The 19,279-nt window shown below is 47.4% G+C and overlaps 1 protein-coding gene across 4 annotated transcripts in view; it reads left to right on the top strand.

The window, feature by feature from the left end:
• NUMA1 (nuclear mitotic apparatus protein 1) overlaps positions 1 to 19,279 on the top strand; it is a 271,890-nt gene that overhangs the window by 96,747 nt on the left and 155,864 nt on the right. For all 4 annotated transcript variants that reach the window (XM_033949032.1, XM_033949036.1, XM_033949035.1 and 1 more), the window contains exons 10-11: positions 9,293 to 9,407; positions 18,993 to 19,110. In XM_033949032.1, coding sequence (XP_033804923.1) covers positions 9,293 to 9,407; positions 18,993 to 19,110 — 233 coding nt within the window. The remainder of the gene's footprint in view (positions 1 to 9,292; positions 9,408 to 18,992; positions 19,111 to 19,279) is intronic.

The following is a 19,279-nucleotide window of genomic DNA, read 5'->3' as shown; positions in this document are numbered from 1 at the left end:
TACTAATCATGGAACACCTCTGCTGCTTCTTTCTGTCTCTGAGAATCCAGTGGGAATCCATCAAGGGTGTAGAGCTTGTAAAGATGGATCTGCTATTCTACCCATCATAACTTGGTTTCTTGCCATGCCAAGCTTCTGAACAGAGGGATCCACTTGGGGTGTAGAGCCTGTTAAGCTTTGATCTCCTTGTCTGTTTGGAAACATTTTTATCTATCAATCTGTTGACAATAGTCTCCACTTTGGGTGTAGAGCCTGTAAAGTGAATTCATTGTCTTTTGTAGTTCTCCTTTACTACAACAGTTCACGCTTTCCATAATGTTCCTCATCTGGATCCTTCTTTTCTACAATCTTCGGAAATCTTTTCATTAGAATTTTGTATTGTGCCTACAGCGCACATCATTCAGCATTGGATTTAGATAAACCTCCCCGGGAGATTCCCAATCTGTCAAAGATGTTAAATTTCACAGCCAGAAGATCTCTCCCCATCGCCATGCCTCCACTGACATTTTCCATTCTCTTCAGAATTGGACTGTACCATCAATGTTGCTATCCCTGTCAAATAGACCAATGGGATGTTCTCTATTCTTTATTGAGGTTTCCATGCTGCCCTACAAAAAACAAATCAAGAGACATGAGAAGAAAACTCCAATTCCTTTATTATTCTAATGAGCTTGAAGGACTGGGAGTGGCTGTAGGGGAGGAGGCGACCACTAAAACATCCTATTAAGGATAATATTATTCCTTTCAAGCCTCCCATTTATTTGTATCTGGTCTAGCTGCAAAATTTCTAGCTATCTCCACAGTTTCTCCATTCCTGTTCTATGTTTCTATCAAGAGTTGAGAGACCCTTCTCCATGAAGTCTCACCTTATTTCTCTATATGTCTGTCATATATTCCTTTAATTCATGACTCGCTAATATTAAGTATAGCCATTAGCCACCACTTTAAAAAAAAAAATATCAATCGGTGGAGCTGCTGCTCCTGTGGCCAAAGATTGTGCAGTCTAGTCCCAGCGCTGCTTCTTGTGACTCTAAGCACTGGGCTTCTACAGTCTCTTGATTGTTGTGAACCGCATTGAACTGAGAGGTTATTGCCCTTTTTTTTTCCCATGGCATTTCCTCCTGCAATGCATTTTATTCTTTCTTACAGACCCCTTAATTACTTTTGCCTATGGTGCTCCATTCTTTGGATACTTCAGACTAAACAACTACTTGGCAGAGTTTCTTCGACACTCTAGGTACTGCTGTTATTTCCCTCTTGAGGCTTTTTGTGCCTCTGGCTTTTTCTTCAACCTCTTTATGTCCTCCTCTAGGTTTACAACCTGCCATGCATTCAGTGAAAGAATGCTCTAGTATAGTGGTTCCCAGCTCTATCCTGGAGGGACCACCAGGCCAATCGGGTTTTTAGGATACCCCTAATGAATTTGCATGCCTGTCCCTTCCATTATATGCAAATCTCTCTCATGCATATCCATTAGGGCTATCCTGAAAACCCGATTGGCCTGGTGGTCCTCCAGGACAGGGTTGGAAATCGCTGCTCTAGTACTTGGAACACCTGCTTCATCACTGTGATTCCATTGGACTCTGGGCAAGTCATTTAACATTGCACTTCTCCAGATAGTTATTCCTACGCACTTTTTTTTTTTTTTTTTTTTTTTCAAATCTCCAATGAATGCTATGTTGCATTTTAATTTTTGTGGTGCTGTTTTCTATTTTTTACACACACAACATACTTTCTTCCCACGTTCCAATTTTTCCGGCTGCACTAGTGGACTTCATGTTCTACTGCCACTATTTCTATAGTCTACTTTTGGGTATACGCACATTCTTCCTTCACCACAGCCATTAGGATGGCAATTGGTTTAAATGTTGACCTTAAAAAACATCCACTATAAATGTGCTCATATGGGTTCAAGCCCCCCTCCTAGTAGCACTTTAAATTTCCTTTAAGATTGTAGTTTTTTTCCTAACCTTTCCTACCCCTTTATAGCCACCTCATTCTTTGGTGACCTTATCCTCCTCTCTAGTTGGGACTCTAGCCTCAGCACCTTGGGTTATGAGTACTTCGGACCCTGTGCTTCCACTGTGACCATGCACAAGTCCCTTAGGATTTCCTGTGCCTCTTTCTGTTTCTAAACTTCACTCAGACATACAATCCTAGTATTGGAACCAAACCTTCAAGGCTCAAGTTCCAGGTCACTTCTGGTATATACATATGGTACATATCTTTCCCATTCCAAAGGCTATACCTTTCCTGTCTGATTTTCTTCATAACTTTTTTATTCCAGCCGTCCGATCCATTGGATTACATTTCTTTTTGGATTTTACTCCTTTTACTGATTGCATCCACAATCTTAGTTAAAAACATAAGAATAACCTTACTGGGTCAGACCAATGATCCATCAAGCCCAGTAGCCCGTTCTCACAGTGGCCAATCCAGGTCACTAATACCTGGCCAAAACCCCCAAGGAGTAGCAATATTCCATGCTACCGATACAGGGCAAGCAGAGGCTTCCCCCATGTCTTAATAACAGACTATGGACTTTCAAGAGGAACCGCTTCTCCTTGGTTATTCTTCCATTGGCTCTGTTCTCTTTACAAGACATTCCAGAGCTGTTCAACTCCCTCCTGGCAGAACTTTTCACATATGACTCAATCTTCAGTCAGATAGTCTTTCTTTTCAGTTCTTTTCTACTGTCCATAGTTCAGAATTTCTCTCCTTTCTATGCTATTGTTCCCAATTTCATATTGCAACTTTAGACTATTCAATGGGAATCACCCTTTCTTTTTGTTTTTCCAATTTGTTTGTTTTTCCCTTTCTTTTCCTGTCTTCTCAAGAGGAAATGAATAGCTTTCTGGGATTTTTCTTCTGGTACTCTTATATGTGCCATTTTTTCTCTTATCCTATCTACCGTATTTTCACGCATATAACGCGCGCGTTATACGCGTTTTTACCTACCGCGCATACCCCTCGCGCGTTATATGCGTGAGCGCGGTATACAAAAGTTTTAAAACATAGTTCCCACCCCGCCCGACGCCCGATTCACCCTCCCAGCAGGACCACTCGCACCCCCACCCCGAACGACCACTCGCACGCGCTCCCACCCGCACCCGCATCCACGATCAGAGCAAGAGGGAGCCCAAGCCCTCTTGCCCGGCCGACTCCCCGACGTCCGATACATCCCCCCCCCCCCGGCAGGACCACTCGCACCCCCACCCCGAACGACCGCTCGCACGCGCTCCCACCCGCATCCACGATCGGAGCAAGAGGGAGCCCAAGCCCTCTTGCCCGGCCGACTCCCCGACGTCCGATACATCCCCCCCCCCCCCCGGCAGGACCACTCGCACCCCCACCCCGAACGACCGCTCGCACGCGCTCCCACCCGCACCCGCATCCACGATCGGAGCAAGAGGGAGCCCAAGCCCTCTTGCCCGGCCGACTCCCCGACGTCCGATACATCCCCCCCCCCCGGCAGGACCACTCGCACCCCCACCCCGAAGGACCGCCGACTTCCCGACAATATCGGGCCAGAAGGGAGCCCAAACCCTCCTGGCCACGGCGACCCCCTAACCCCACCCCGCACTACATTACGGGCAGGAGGGATCCCAGGCCCTCCTGCCCTCGACGCAAACCCCCCTCCCCCCCAACGACCGTCCCCCCCCAAGAACCTCCGACCGCCCCCCAGCCGACCCGCGATCCCCCTGGCGACCCCCACGACCCCCCCACCCCCCTTCCCCGTACCTTTGGTAGTTGGCCGGACAGACGGGAGCCAAACCCGCCTGTCCGGCAGGCAGCCAACGAAGGAATGAGGCCGGATTGGCCCATCCATCCTAAAGCTCCGCCTACTGGTGGGGCCTAAGGCGCGTGGGCCAATCAGAATAGGCCCTGGAGCCTTAGGTCCCACCTGGGGGCGCGGCCTGAGGCACATGGGCCCAACCCGACCATGTGCCTCAGGCCGCGCCCCCAGGTGGGACCTAAGGCTCCAGGGCCTATTCTGATTGGCCCACGCGCCTTAGGCCCCACCAGTAGGCGGAGCTTTAGGATGGATGGGCCAATCCGGCCTCATTCCTTCGTTGGCTGCCTGCCGGACAGGCGGGTTTGGCTCCCGTCTGTCCGGCCAACTACCAAAGGTACGGGGAAGGGGGGTGGGGGGGTCGTGGGGGTCGCCAGGGGGGTCGCGGGTCGGCTGGGGGGGCGGTCGGAGGTTCTTGGGGGGGGCGGTCGTTGGGGGGGAGGGGGGTTTGCGTCGAGGGCAGGAGGGCCTGGGATCCCTCCTGCCCGTAATGTAGTGCGGGGTGGGGTTAGGGGGTCGCCGTGGCCAGGAGGGTTTGGGCTCCCTTCTGGCCCAACTACCAAAGGTACGGGGAAGGGGGGTGGGGGGGTCGTGGGGGTCGCCAGGGTGGTCGCGGGTCGGCTGGGGGGGCGGTCGTTGGGGGGAGGGGGGTTTGCGTCGAGGGCAGGAGGGCCTGGGATCCCTCCTGCCCGTAATGTAGTGCGGGGTGGGGTTAGGGGGTCGCCGTGGCCAGGAGGATTTGGGCTCCCTCCTGGCCCGATATTGTTGGGGAATCGGCGGTCCTTCGGGGGGAGGGATGTATCGGACGTCGGGGGGGGGGGCATCAGGCTTTCAGGATGGAGACAGACCTTCAAGGGGGGACAGTGCACGGAAGTCAGGGGGGGTGAACGGAGAGTCGGGACAGCGCACGGAAAGTCGGGGCAGTGCACGGAAGTCAGGGGGGGGTGAACGGAGAGTCGGGGCAGTGCACGGAAAGTCGGGGCAGTGCACGGAAGTCAGGGGGGGTGAACGGAGAGTCGGGACAGCGCACGGAGAGGCGGGGCAGTGCACGGAAGTCAGGGGGGTGAACGGAGAGTCGGGCAGCATGCGCGGTATAATCGTGAGCGCGTTATACCAAAGTTTTTGTGCTTATTGTGATTTCTGCGCGCTATACACGTGTGCGCGTTTTATACGGGTGCGTGTTATTTGCGTGAAAATACGGTACTCTTCTCCTTGAGTCCTTCTGGTGTCTCCTCACCTATACTTGGACTCAACCTGCCATTCTGAGGTCGTCTTGTTTAGATCTGCCCTACAAGTTCCTGTTCTTACATTGTTACCCTTTCCTCTTTCTGAGGAAGGGTTGTATGCCTCTTATCATTCTCTTTTCATTTTCTTCTCTTGCTCCGCCTACTCGAATAGGACAATAAATCTGCTTTTGAGCAGAGACCTTCATATTTGTGTTTTATCTAGAGACCAACACTTCATCCCATTTTGTAAGCTAGGGAGTCCCACATGTGAGAATATGCTGCCTGTTTGTTCTAGGATGGGTGTTATCCTGGGACGGACAGATATTCTCACCTATCTCCCCTGGCTGACTTCTTCATTTAGGCATAGAACTGAGGACCTCGCGAGCTGGCATCAGGCGGGAAGGCACTCATGCATATGCAGTGCGGGTATTCCTAAAGCTTTCTAAAGCTTAAAGTGACAGTATACTTTTACACTCCGTTGATGACGTCACCCACATGTGAGAATATCTGCCTGCTGTTCCTGAATAACACCTTTTATAGTAAGTAACTGTGCTTTTTGCCAAAGGTGGTTTCAGCATTTCACATCAGCCAGGGAGTTAGGCTACCAGCTATTCAACCTACAGGTTCTAAGAAAAAAGACAGGTCTTTAAAGCTGCTGGATGTCTGCAGAGTTCTCTTGCATTATCTGGAAGTGACATTTGTAACATTAAGTTCGTTTTATTGAATATATGTTTTTATGATTGCTGTACACCGCCTAAAATAGGCGGTATAAGAAATTTTAAATAAACTTGAAACTAATAGAGTTTTGTCTATTGGACCATCTCTTTGTCCTAACCAAAGAGTCAACCTGAGGCATACTAGCCTTCAAGGCCACCATTTCCCAGTGGATTCGGACAGCACTGTCCTCCACCTACTTTGCCTGTAGCAAACAACCACCGGTGTCATTGAGAGCACATTCAACCAGAGGAGTAGCTTCCTCTTGGGTGGAATTGAGGACGATACCTCTGGAAGAGAGATGTAGATGCACGATATGGTTTTCCCTACACATTTTCACTAAATTTTATAGGGTAGATGTGGCATCACAAAAGGCTTCCACTTTTGGATCCTCGGTACTAAAAGCAGGCTTCTCTCTCCTATCCGGGTTCAGTATACCATTCCTATTGCACTGGAATAGAGATTAGGTTCTTACTTTGATAATATCTCTTCCAGTATATAGGAATGGTATGCTGAACCTCCAGCCTCATAATTTTTAATGCACCTGTTTCTGCCTTATGCTTCATGGTTGTTTCCATAGCTAAGACATCTCTGCCAGTCTGACTATGGGTTCAGAATCAGTTTGTAAATAGAACTGACAGAGATAAGTGAGCTCCACTACTTTTCAAGCTGTTACTTTTATTTGATGTGTTACTGTTCAATGATAATGTTCATTTATACATTAGTTTCATTATTGACTTTTATTGTATGAGCAGATAGAACCTTGTTTTCTGGGAGTTCCCTGTGTTCCTCCTTCTTCTGCCTTATTCTAAAGCTCTTGCACGCTTTGGAGCGAAATGAAAGGTTCAGCAGACTCCTGGGAGAAGGAGGAAATTTCAAAAGCTGTGATTGACATTTTTCTGCAGTATGCTCATGAGAATGGACAGAGTACCCTAAGGCAGTGGTTCCCAACCCTGTCCTGGAGGAACACCAGGCCAATTGGGTTTTCAGGCTAGCCCTAATGAATATGCATGAAGCAAATTTGCATGCCTATCACTTCCATCATATGCAAATCTCTCTCATGCATATTCATTAGGGCTAGCCTGAAAACCCGATTGGCCTGGTGTTCCTCCAGGACAGGGTTGGGAATCACTGCCCTAAGGAAACAAAAGGGGAGAACTAACAAGGTCTGCAATGAAGGATGCGAAACCAAAACAAGGAAAACTGCAGAAACACATACAATGATGCAGGCTAAATTTATTATATCAAATGATTGAGTGCGGTTAATAATACCACCTTAAAAACAAACCAAGGGACCCGATGCGGTCTGTGTTCCGGTTAACGCCTTCATCAGGGGTCCCAGGTCGATAGGGGATCAAATAAAACTGCAAACAAAAAACTATAGCCTGTGCAGAAACAAACAAAGAAGAGCAATCTATGTGTGAAATCTAAGGTTCAGCATACCATTCCTAGCTACTGGAAAAGATGATTTCAAGGTAAAAAATCATCTCTTTAAAAAATAAAAATTAATGCATGATAAAATTACCTTGGCTTATTTTTCCTGTATAGAGACTAAAGACATGCTGTATATATGAAATTTAATGTGGATATATAGCGGTTGTTTACATAATATTTCAGGTGAAACTTGGAGGTTACAATGCTTTGAGCACTTGTCCTCCTGTACAATTAAAATGTATTTGGTGCAACCCAGATGATCTTTCCCTCTCAGTACACTACAAGCCTAATGCTTTTTTTTTTTTTTAATTCTTTATTCATTTTAACAACTTTCATCAAGTGATTTCTTTATATAAGAAGTGACTCCACTATCCATTATTAAAAGTAGGACAAACCTCAGTTCTCAGTACATATTCTTAGCACCAGCTACTAGTGCTGCCCGATTCACGATTTGAATCGGTTCAAAACACAAAAAAAATCGGCTTCTCGATTCTGACCCTCACCCCCTAAAGCAGGAGCAACAGCGCTGCTCTTGCTGGCCGTCCACTGCCGCACCTGCTTTAGGGGGGAGGGTCAGTCGGGATGTGCTGGTGTCTGGCTTCCCCCTGGCGTCCGGCTTCCCCCCCCCCTGGTTCTGGCTCCCCCCCACCCGGCGTCTGGCTTCCCCCCTGGCCTCCCGCGCACCATTTACCTAATAGAAGCAGCCTGCAGAGAAGATCGCAGTGCTAGCGATCTTTGCATACTGCTTCGGAGCTGTTTCCTCTGCCATGGGCCCACCCCTTCTCTGATGTCAGAGGGAGGATCGCGGCGGAGGAAACGGCTCCGAAGCAGTTTGCAAAGATCGCTAGTACCGTGATCTTCTCTGCAGGCTTCTCCTATTAGGTAAATGGTGCACGGGAGGCCAGGGGGGAAGCCGGACACCAGTGGGAGGACAGGGGGAACACGCAGGCCGTCGGGTGGGGGGGGCTGAGCAGGCCTTTGGGGAGGGGGGGGGCTGAGCAGGCCTTCAAGGGGGGGGGACAGGCCTTCAGGGATGGTGGCACAGGCCTTCAGGGGGGACAGGCAGGCCTTCAGGGGTGGAATGTAGGCCTTTAAGGGGGAGACAGGCCTTTAAGGGGGAGACAGGCCTTCAGAGATGGTGGCACAGGCCTTCAGAGGTGGGGGTACAGGCCTTCAGGGGGACAGACCTTCAGGGGAGAGGGGCCCTGGTGTAGAAGTACACGAAGGGAGGGAGGGAAGGGGGTTCAAAGAGATGTGCCTATGCCGGAATTTGGGAGGGGGGAGAAGAAATAATGGGTCTAAAAATAGAGGAGAGGGAGAGAGATGATGGACAATGGGATTTAGGGAGGGAAGGAACAAAATGGAGAGAAGTTGGACACAAGGGATGGTGTGGAGGGGGGATAGAGATACTGGATAGGAGGGTAGTTGGGAAAAGAAAGGGAGAGATGGTGGACCCTGGGGTGGTGGGGAAGGAGAGGAGAGATGCTGGATGAAAGGGTAGTTGAGAAAAGGTGGATCTGTGGATGGAGACGAAAAAAAGGAAAGATGCCAGACCTCCTGGGGAGGGGAGGGAAACAGAAGGGGAAGACAGAGATGGCAGATGGATGGTTAGCACGGAGAAAGAAGGAGACCCTGGCAAGCAAGTTATCAGAAGACGACCAGAGCCAATAAGATTTGAATAATGACCAGACAACAAAAGGTAGAAAAACTAATTTTATTTTCCATTTTGTGATTACAATGTGTCAGATTTGAAATTTGTATCCTGCCAGAGCTGGTGTTAGACTGCAAACGTGAGCTAGGATTTAACAGAGAGAGGAAAAGTATTTTTTGTTCGTTTATTTTGGTTACACCACAGCGCCAGCATAGTTAGGAGAAGGCAAAGGGGGTAAATAAGCTATAAAATAAACCCACCAGGGCAGGAAAATCGAATCAAAAACCAATTCAATAGGCTGAATCGAATCAATTTTTTTTTTCCAGAATCGGGCAGTACTCCTGTGTATTTTTGTGTCCCTTATCTCCATCTCATCTAGTATTGCTTCATCCTTCTTTTGCCATATGTACTTGCTACTTCTAATAGTCTGCCTGTTCACCTCCCTTCTTTGTTTTATTCTTTGATTTGTTCCAGAGGCACAAATCTTCCTGATGCAGCAACGTATAGAACGCCTGGTAATCCTCAGCGAGAAACAGGCTAGCCAGCAAGAACCAAAAGAGCTTGAGGAACTCAGAAATAAAAATGAGAGGTAATAAAACGGATTGAAAGCTCCTCATCTTGTACATCAGTTGAACATTTAGAACAGGGGTGGCCAGCCAGTAGCTTGCTGTTGAATTATATGCAGCCTGTGAGATCTTGGGAAGTAGACATAGAAAATTGCCCACACAAACGTCATTAACTAGTGTCTCTTTCTCAGTGGAACTGTTGAAGAATACAACAATGCAACAAAACTTGTTTGACTGTTAGAAGCTGTTTGGAAAGACAAGTATATTCTGATAATAATTTGTGTTCAGTCATCACATGAGATTTTTTTAGCATTTAATTACATGGCATATTTGTAGGGGGGGTTGTGTGTAATCTTCTAGGGATAGTCTAGCAGGGGTCTTGAGTTCCATTCCCTCCCTCTGCCCCCTTCTCCCATTGAAAAAAAAGGTGAGAGAGTGCCGGTTTAACATCCATTGTGGTGAGGGCAGGACATTTCCTGGCTGCTGAGACTGAGGGAACTTGGGGGAATTGGAGTCTCGGCCACTGAATTACATTGGAATGGTGCAGCTTACAATTTGCTTTTAGGCTTATCAACATATTTCCTTCATGGCTGGCAGAATGCTTCCATCACTGACACTGCATATTTGCTTAGGAGGGAAAACACACACTCAGGTGGATGGAGTTCCTGGTGAAGTGTGCTAAATGCTGTCCTCGCTGTTGGAACAGCCAAAAGTCTTAACATAAGAATAGCTCTACTGGGTCAGACCAATGGTCCATCAAGCCCAGTAGCCCATTCTCACGGTGACCAATCCAGGTCACCAGTACCTGGCCAAACCCCAAGGAGAAGCAACATTCCATGCTACTGATACAGGGCAAGCAGTGGCTTCCCCCATATGTCTCTCAATAACAGACTATGGACTTTTCCCCCAGGAACTTGTCCAAACCTTTCTTAAAACCAGCTATACTATCCGATTTTACCACATCCTCTGGAAACAAGTTCCAGAGCTTAACTATTTTCTGAGTGAAAAAAATTTCCTCCTATTGGTTTTAAAAGTATTTCCCTGTAATTTCATCGCGTGTCCCCTAGTCTTTGTAATTTTTGACGGAGTGAAAAATCGATCTGCTTGTACCCGTTCTACTCCACTCATGATTTTGTAGACTTCCATATAAGAACATAAGAATTGCTGCTGCTGGATCAGACCCATGGTCAATTGTGCCCAGCAGTCCGCTCACGCGGTGGCCCTCTCTTCAAACTGAAGACTAACTGAGACTAGCCCTACCTGCGTATGTTCTGGTTCAGCAGGAACTTGTTTAACTTTGTCTTGAATCCCTGGAGCGTTCCAGTTTTCTACCACTCTCTGGGTGAAGAAGAACTTCCTTATGTTGTTACGGAATCTATCCCCTTTCAATTTTAGAGAGTGCCCTCACACTGGTTACCAATACAAGCACGAATTCAATTCAAATTATACTGTCTATTATTCAAAGCAATAAATGGCACAGCCCCCCATTTACCTAAACAACCGCCTGAACCAAAACCTCACTACTAGACAAACAAGAACCCAGACCCCATTTACCTACCCCCTACTCAAAGGCACTCAGCGCAAGAAGATGTTTGACAGCCTACTAGCGACGCAAGCAGCGAAACTTGACCAAACCATCTCTAACTTGCTGATATCAACGAGCGACCTCAAATCTTTTCGAAAAGAAATCAAAACCTTGCTATTCAAAAAATCTATCCAGGTGTCTTAACTCTAACCCTGGTTTTACCCTCCGTGTATTCCCCCCCCCCCCCTAACCTCTCCTCATCTCCAGTTATTCTTTCTCTTCATAGCCTCAAGCATGTCAACTGCTTCCCAAATTATATATTTACTGGAACTGCACTAACTCCTATTTGTAGAGCTCCCCAAATTGTAAATCTACTGGAATAGCCCAGTCATCTTTTCTGCATCCTAAACCCTAAATTGTAATTCTCCATCTTCTTGTAATCCTCCTGGAAATGTCCAGCTGTTTCTTTTGTAATCCGCCCAGAACTGCAAGGTACGGGCGGAATAGAAGTCATTAATGTAATGTTCTCCCTTCTTGGAGAGGGTGAACAACCTGCCCTTATCTACTAAGTCTGTTCCCTTCAGTACCTTGAATGTTTTGATCATGTCCCTTCTCAATCTTCTCTGTTCGAGGGAGAAAAGGCCCAGTTTCTCTAATCTCTCGCTGTATGGACGGCAACTCCTCCAGCCTCTTAACCATCTTCGTCGTTCTTCTCTGGACCCTTTTGAGTAGTAACAGCCCCTTAGCCATCTTTTCTAAGCTGAAGAGCCCTAACCATTTTAGTCTTTCCTCATACAAGAGGAGTTCCATCCCCTTTACTATCTTAGTCGCTCTTTGAACCTTTTCTAGCGCCACTATATGTTTCTTGAGATAAGCAGACCAGAACTGAACGCAATACGCCAGATGAGGTTGCACCATGGAGTGATACAGGGTCATTATAACAGTCTTTGGGTCTTTGTGCTTCATATTGCTCCTCAGGTTAGCCATGTCTGGAAGATTTAGTTTCAAGACCCAGCCATGATGCCAGGAATGTAAGCCTGGATTCGGAATCTGTTACTATAGGCACACATTCTTCTTTCAGAAATGGTGGCCATTTTCTCTCCCTCCTCTCATGAACCTCAGACATCATCTCAGCTTTAGAATGACAAGCAGGTAACTCTAAGGAAGGAATAGGGCCGACTGCTGAAGGATTGCTTGGTGCCCAGGAAGCATGTATGCATTTTGTCCCGAATGTATTTTGCTTCACAATACCTTCTTTTTAAAATTGCAATGCTGTTTCAAGTTTCAAGTTTATTAGGTGACTTGATTAATCGCTTAATCAAACATTCTAAGCGATGTACACTATAAAATTTACAATTATTAGAAAACAATACAATACGTACAAATACTTAAATAATGGTAAATTGCTCTTAATTTTAACATTACTAAACCTAGGGTAAGGAGGGATGAAATACAATGCTGCTCAGGGATTCTTATTCAATGGTTTTAGCTGTAGTGTCACACTATGGAGGTTGTGGAGCATGAAGTCAGCTTCTCTGTTAGATCCTCTGAAGGAAGGAGAGCTCCCTTTAGCTGAGGGTGATAATCTTACAGTAGTTAGATTATTTGAAAGAGGAACTTTCAGTGGGCATATCTTTTTTTTTTTTTTTTTTTTAAGTTCTTTATTCGTTTTCATCTTACAGCAAATATATATACTAAACATTTATCCATACATACATCATTTGAATTTCTATCATTTATGATACTAATAGATAAAAATTTTATCCCATCCCTCCCTCCCTTTCAATCTGACATTCAATCAAATATATCACATCAATAAACTTTCCTAATGATCTAATCATTTAATAAATTTAAATTCCCCCCTCCCATCCCTTCTATCTTAATATTGTATTTTATAATATAAAATGGTGTCTACTCATTACAATATTTTGTTAATGGTCCCCATATCTCTTTAAATTTATTAAAATTCCCTTTTTGCACAGCTATTGTTCTCTCCATTTTGTAAATGTGACATACCGAATTCCACCAAAAGCTATAATTGAGTCTATTCCAATTTTTCCAATTACTTGTGATCTGTTGTATGGCGACTCCTGTCATAATCATTAAAAGTTTATTATTCCTTGATGAAATTTGGCTCTTTGTAAGTGGGCATTTCAAAGTCCTTGGAGGCATTGAGTATTTCATTCCAGCCAACTCAGGCAGCTTCTGTGGAAGACCCCATTTTGGAATGGATTAGGAAATCATCAGGGGCTTTCTCTATTCATCAAATCCTACAGAGTGGGATTCTCCAGAGGCAAGACTTGGGGGTCAGTAGAGTCATGGCTCCAAAGAGAAAGATTTAAGTACCCTAAAGTGGTTGCCTTGGCAATAATCTGTTACCAAAACCACCAGGTCGATGGAGTATTGTGTTCAGTTTTGGAGACCATATCTGGCAAAGGACATGAAAAGACTTGAAGCAGTCCAGAGGAAGACGACGAAAATGGTAGTGGGTTTGCGCCAGAAAACATATGAGAAGAGACTGGAAGCCCTGAATATGTATACCCTAGGGGAAAGGAGGGACAGGGAAGATACGATTCAAATGTTCAAATACTTGAAAAGTATTAACATAGAACAAAAATCTGTTCCAGAGAAAGAAAAATGGTAAAACCAGAGGGCATAATTTGAGGTCGAGGGTTGGTATACTCAAGAGTAATGTTAGGAAATTCTTTTTTTACAGAAAGGGTAGTTGATGTATAGAATGCGCTCCTGAGGGAGGTAGTGGAGAAGAAAATGGTGACAAGAGTTCAAACAAGTGTGGGATTAACAGAAAGGAGATCTCTAATCAGAAAATAATGGGTATGTAGTACTCTCCTGACATTTGCGGGGGTTCTGTTCCAGGAATCACCGCAAATCTTGAAAAACCGCAAATACGATTTTTAGTGGGGGAGACAGGAGAAGACAGCCAGAGAGGCAGGAGAGAGCAGCTGGAGCGCTGGCAAGTGAAGGAAATCACTCGCGGTATGCTCCGACTGCCTCTTACTGCACTAAAGTCGGGCCTCACCAATCGGGAGCTGCGTGTCAAAGCTATTCCCTTCAGTATCTTGAATGTTTCTCCAATCTTTCACTGTACGGCAAGTCCTCCAGCCCTTTAACCATTTTAGTCGCTCTTCTCTGGACCCTTTTGAGTAGTACCGTGTCCTTCTTTATGTACGGCGACCAGTGCTGGACGCAGTACTCCAGGTGAGGGCGCACTATGGCCCGGTACAGTGGCATGATAACCTTCTCCGATCTGTTCGTGATCCCCTTCTTTATCATTCCTAGCAGCCTCAGGTGACCTTCCCCCTGAATTGGAGAGATAAGGGCAGGTTTCTGCTGGGTCTCCAGCTTTTGCAGTGAGTCCTGCTATGCCGCCAGGGTTTTTATGTCCCAGATTTTATTTTAGGCTTGTGCAAGTCTTATCTTCAGTTGGCTGAGGGTCCTTTTTCCTCTCCAGGGGTCTCAAGTTTTTCAGGGAGGTCTTTCACCCTCCACATCCACCCCTGTTTGACCCCCCTCAGTGCTGATTCTTACCCAGTTCCCCCCTCTCCCCCCCCCCCCCCCCCCGTTTCATCAAAATGGTCAAGAGTCTCGTGGGATGATGATTTTTTGTTTGGGAAGATATTTTTGCTTGATGAGGACTTGGATCCCTTTTTGGACAGCGTGGTGGGTGTTTTTCGGAACAACCAGCTGACGAGAATGTCAGTGCTGTGCATTTTTCTACGGGAAAAGCTCCAGGTGCTTATTCTTCATATTTTGTCAGTTTTGCATTTCAAGGAGGACGCAAAGGAGCCCCTGTGTGTGGTGGGACCGCCTGCTTCGGGGGATTTGCTCGGCCTCCCACTCTCTTCCTATGCATCAGGATATTTGGGATATTGTGCTTGTGCAATGGAAGGTGTCAAAAGCCTTTTCGTTTTGCGCGGTCTATGGCCCACCTGAATCCCATCCTGGAGGGGGATAGGTATACCTTGTAGTTGCCGATGGTGGATGTGGTGGTCTCAGCCATTGCGCGTTGGCATGCGGTGCCGGTTGAGTGCGGCTCAGCTGTGTGGTTCCCTGAGAAGTGTAGGATAGTCTCTTCTTAAGCGGTGTTTTGATATGGCTGCCCTGGCGATCCAGGTAGTGATGTGTGCCATCTGGTGGCTTGGGCTTGTTTTCAGTGGTCCGAGCGTGTTCTTGACTGGGAGTCTGATTGGTCCTTGGTGGATCAGGAGATAGCTAAGATTGAGTTGGGTGCTACTTGTCTCTCAGATGCCATGTATGATCTGTTGCGGGCTTCAACCAAGTCCATGGCACTTGGTGTGGCCGCTCATTGTACCCTGTGGCTTCGGGGTTTGTCGGCAGACTCGGCATCTAAGGTTAAGCGTATGAAATTCCCTTTTTGTTTGGCGAGGATCTGGATAAGTTGGTTCAGACCTTGACTGACTCTAAGGTTCCCTGTTTTTCTGAGGAATGTGCTCACCCGCCAAGGGGGGGAGGATACTGCTCTGGAGTGTTTGTGTGATTTTCACTATTATTGCCCTGGTTGAGGGGCGGCTTCTTTTCCTTCCACCAGGTCTCCCCTGGGCCATTTCTTTTTCAGCGCATGCAGTCCTTTCAGAGGGCCTACTGGGGGGTGCATGATTCCTCAGCCATCTCTACCGCCCACCCAGCCCAACGATCCCTTGCGGGTTCTTCCACTGGTGCCGGTAGGCACATGGTTGTGGGAGTTTTACCAGGGGTGGACCAAGATAATGGCGGATCAGTGGGTCCTGGAGGTGATTCGGGACAGATATTCTCTGGAGTTTTCCCGGCCCTTGCCAGATCGTTTCCTATCTTGTCCTTGTCAAGTGGCATGGAAGAAGCAGGCTTTTCGTCAGACGCTACAGAGGTTGCTAAATCTCAAAGCAGTGGTTCCAATGCCTCCTTAGGAGTTTCGCACCTGCGGGTATTCCATTTACTTTGTGGTGCCCAAGAATGGAGGGTCTTTTGGCTTATCTTGGATCTGAAGGGAGTCAACAATACAATCCGAGTTCCGTCTTTTTGTATGGCGACCCTGAGATCTGTCATTCTGGTGGTTCAGCCGGGGGAATTCCTGACTTCTCTCGATCTGAGAGAGGCCTCCCTTCATGTTCCAATTTGCGCCTCCCATCAGAGGTTCCTTCGCTTTGTGATCTTGGGGTGGCACTATCAGTTTTGTGCATTTCCTTTTGGTCTGGCCACAGTGCCGCAGACGTTCATTAAGATTATGGTGGCCTTGTGCAAAGAGGGCATTCTGGTTCATCCCTATCTGGATGACTGGTTGATCCAAGCAAAGTCTCTTCAAGAGAGTTCCTGGGTTACGGCTCAGGTTGTGGAGTTTCTGCGGTCACTGAGATGGGTGGTCAACCTGTCCAAGAGCAGGTTGGCTCTATCTCGGCGCCTAGAGTACCTTGGGGGTTGTCTTTGACTGCAGCTTGGGGAAGTTCTTCCTTACAGAGGCCTGAGTGAACAAGTTGCAGTCACAGATTCGCCTTCTGATGGCTTTCCGGTGTCCTCGGGTGCAGGAGTTTCTCCAGGTCTTGGGGGTCAATAGCGGTTTCCCTGGATGTAGTTCACATGCGGCCGCTCCACTATGCTCTGCTTCAGCTGTGATTACCTCGATTGCATAATCTGGACTCTCCCGTTCCTCTTTGGGGTTTGGTTCATTGCAGCCTCTGGTGGTGGCTACAGTTTTCCAATCTGGTGCAAGGAATGAGTCTAGATCAGCCCCAGTGGACAGTGCTTCTCACGGACCCCAGTCTCCTCAGCTTGGGAGCTCAGTGTCTCAGTTGCTCTACTCAGGGCATATGGTCTCCGGAGGAGGCGTCTTGGTTGATCAATGTTCTAGAGACCAGAGTCATCCAGTTTGCGTTGCTAGTGTTCCAGACATTTCTGACGGGCAAGTTGTTCATGTTCTCTCAGATAACACCACAGTGGTGGCTTACATCATTCGTCAGGGGGGAACCAGGAGTCGGCAGGAGGTGGCTCTGCTCATGGTCTGGGCAGAGACTCATTTTCTGGACATCTCCGCTTCCTACATAGCGGGCGTGGAGAAATGTCCAGGCGGACTTCCTCAGTCGTCATATGCTAGATCCCGGAGAATGGTGTCTTTGACTCGGAACCTTCTAGGTGATTATGCAGGCTTGGCATGATCCTGATGGCCATGAGTGTCAACACCAAAGTGCCCCAGTTCTTCAGTCGGCACAGGGATATTCAGGCCGAGGGGCTGAATGCTCTAGGGCAGCTTTGGCCATTGGAGTGCCTCCTGTATGTGTTTCCCCCATGGCCGATGGTGGGCAGAGTACTTCTTCGCATTGCTCTGCACCCCGTTGCGTGATCCTGGTGGCTCCAGGCTGGCCCAGGCGCCCGTGGTATGCAGATCTGGTTTGTTTTCTCAAGGCAGAACTTCTTCTGCCCCTCTCACTCGGCCTTCTGATACAGGGCCCCATTCCAATGTTCTGTCTGGGTCCCTGTGGTCTTACAGCTTGGCTCTTGAAAGGAAATGCCTAGGTAAGAAAGGTTATTCAGATAAAGTGATCTTCACTCTTGGGCTTATGTGCGTGTTTGGTGTATTTTTGAGGGGTGGTGTGCTGCGCGTGGAGTGGTTTTCCTTTTGCACCTCTTTGCTTGGAGTTCTTGCAGGATGGCCTGGACAGGAGCCTTGCCTGGTCTTCCCTCCAGGTTCAGCTTGTGACTTTGTCTATGTTTTGTGGTTTGCTGCATGGTCAGCATTTGACCTCTTCTCCGAATGTGATTCGTAGCAGTCAAATTGCTCCAGCTTCCGGTGCGGCCTCTGGTTCCGGCTTGGGATCTCAATCTGGTCCTGTCTGTGCTTGTGCGCCCTCCTTTTGAGCCTCTGGGTTTTTCCTCATTGAAGGACCTTGCTCTTAAGGCGGTCTTCCTGGTGGTCATTACTTCTGCGAGACTAGTTTCCGAACTACAGGCTTTCTCTTGTAGGCCTCCCTTCCTGGAGTTTTCTAGGGAGCGCTTAGTGCTGCAGCCGGTTCCTTCTTTTCTGTTGAATGTGGTTTCGCCTTTTCATGTCAACCAGTCCGTGGTCCTTCCAGTCTTGGGTATTATGGAGGGCTCTTTGGAGCAGAGGCAGTTGCGCAAGTTGGATGTCTGCCTGGTCCTTCGCTCTTAAGTGCAGCAGACCCAGGAGTTCCAGAAATTAGATCATGTTTTTGTCCTCTTAGCGGGTTCTTGTAAGGGGGGTGGTGAGGAGATTATTGATTCAGTATATCTTCTTTAAAAGAAGTTGGTTCCTGACTTTCTCAAGGCTCATTCCACTCTGGGTCAAGCTGCTTCTTGGGATAAGTCTTCCCTGGAGCCTCCGGAGGATATCTGTAAAGCGGAGGTCTGGTATTCTCTCCATTCCTTTGTTCGGCACTACCATGTGGATGTTCAGGCGCGGCAGGACAAGGTGTTTGGGGAGCATTCTTGTGGCGGCCCTTCGGGGGGTCCCACCCATGATGGGTACTGCTTGGTTACGTCCCACCAGTGAGCTGTGCTGGTCTGGAGAGATGCTTAAGAAGGAGAAATTAGGTTCTTACCTGCTAATTTTCTTTCTTTTAGTCTCTCCAGACCGGCACAGCCCCCACCCTGTCTGTCTGTCTGTTGCTCTTTTGGGATTCACTTGAAGAGTGTGTTTTTTCGTGGGTTCTCGTGTTTTTGTTGGGTTAGGGGAGATTAAATGAACAGCGGCCTTTGGCTCAGCTGGCATAGCTGGCGAGCTGTGGGGACGTTTCTGAAGGTCCTTCTCCTATTTAAGTTCCAACAGTATTTTCTCTCTGTTTGTTGTTCCACCTGTGGGGAGTGTTGTTGCTGTTATAATTCACATTTGTTAGTTTCTTAATTCTGCTTGGCTATTCGGCAGACTGAGTGTACTTCGGACTGCACAACCCACTTGTACTACAGTCAAAAGTTTATCTCTGTCTCCACCTATTGGTCATAATGAGCTATTACCCATTAGTGAACTGTGCCGGTCTGGAGAGACTAAAAGAAAGAAAATTAGCAGGTAAGAACCTAATTTCTCCTTTTTCAGTACCCAGTTTTGTATTTGTTGCAGCGTGATGATTCGACTGCGAGATGCACTGAAGCAGTGTCAAGACCTAAAGACGGACAAAAGTCAGATGGAGAGGAAAATTGATCAGCTGTCAGAGGAGAATGGGGATCTTTCCTACAAGGTAAAGATGCCTGTGCTTTGTGTTTCCAATCTATTCTAAGTATTTAACTAATGAATAACTTTGCCATGAAGAGAAGTTGATTTCCCTAAAGATTCACAGTCCATACCCTGCCTCCAAGATTTGCTATTTCACTGGTTGAGCTAGATACGGAGAGGAAGTTTTGAGGCAG

Source organism: Geotrypetes seraphini, chromosome 6 (assembly GCF_902459505.1).
Source record: "Geotrypetes seraphini chromosome 6, aGeoSer1.1, whole genome shotgun sequence".
In the NCBI taxonomy this organism is placed as follows: domain Eukaryota; kingdom Metazoa; phylum Chordata; class Amphibia; order Gymnophiona; family Dermophiidae; genus Geotrypetes; species Geotrypetes seraphini.
The sequence above is the reverse complement of the archived record's forward strand: the minus strand, read 5'-3'. Positions and strand labels throughout refer to the sequence as shown.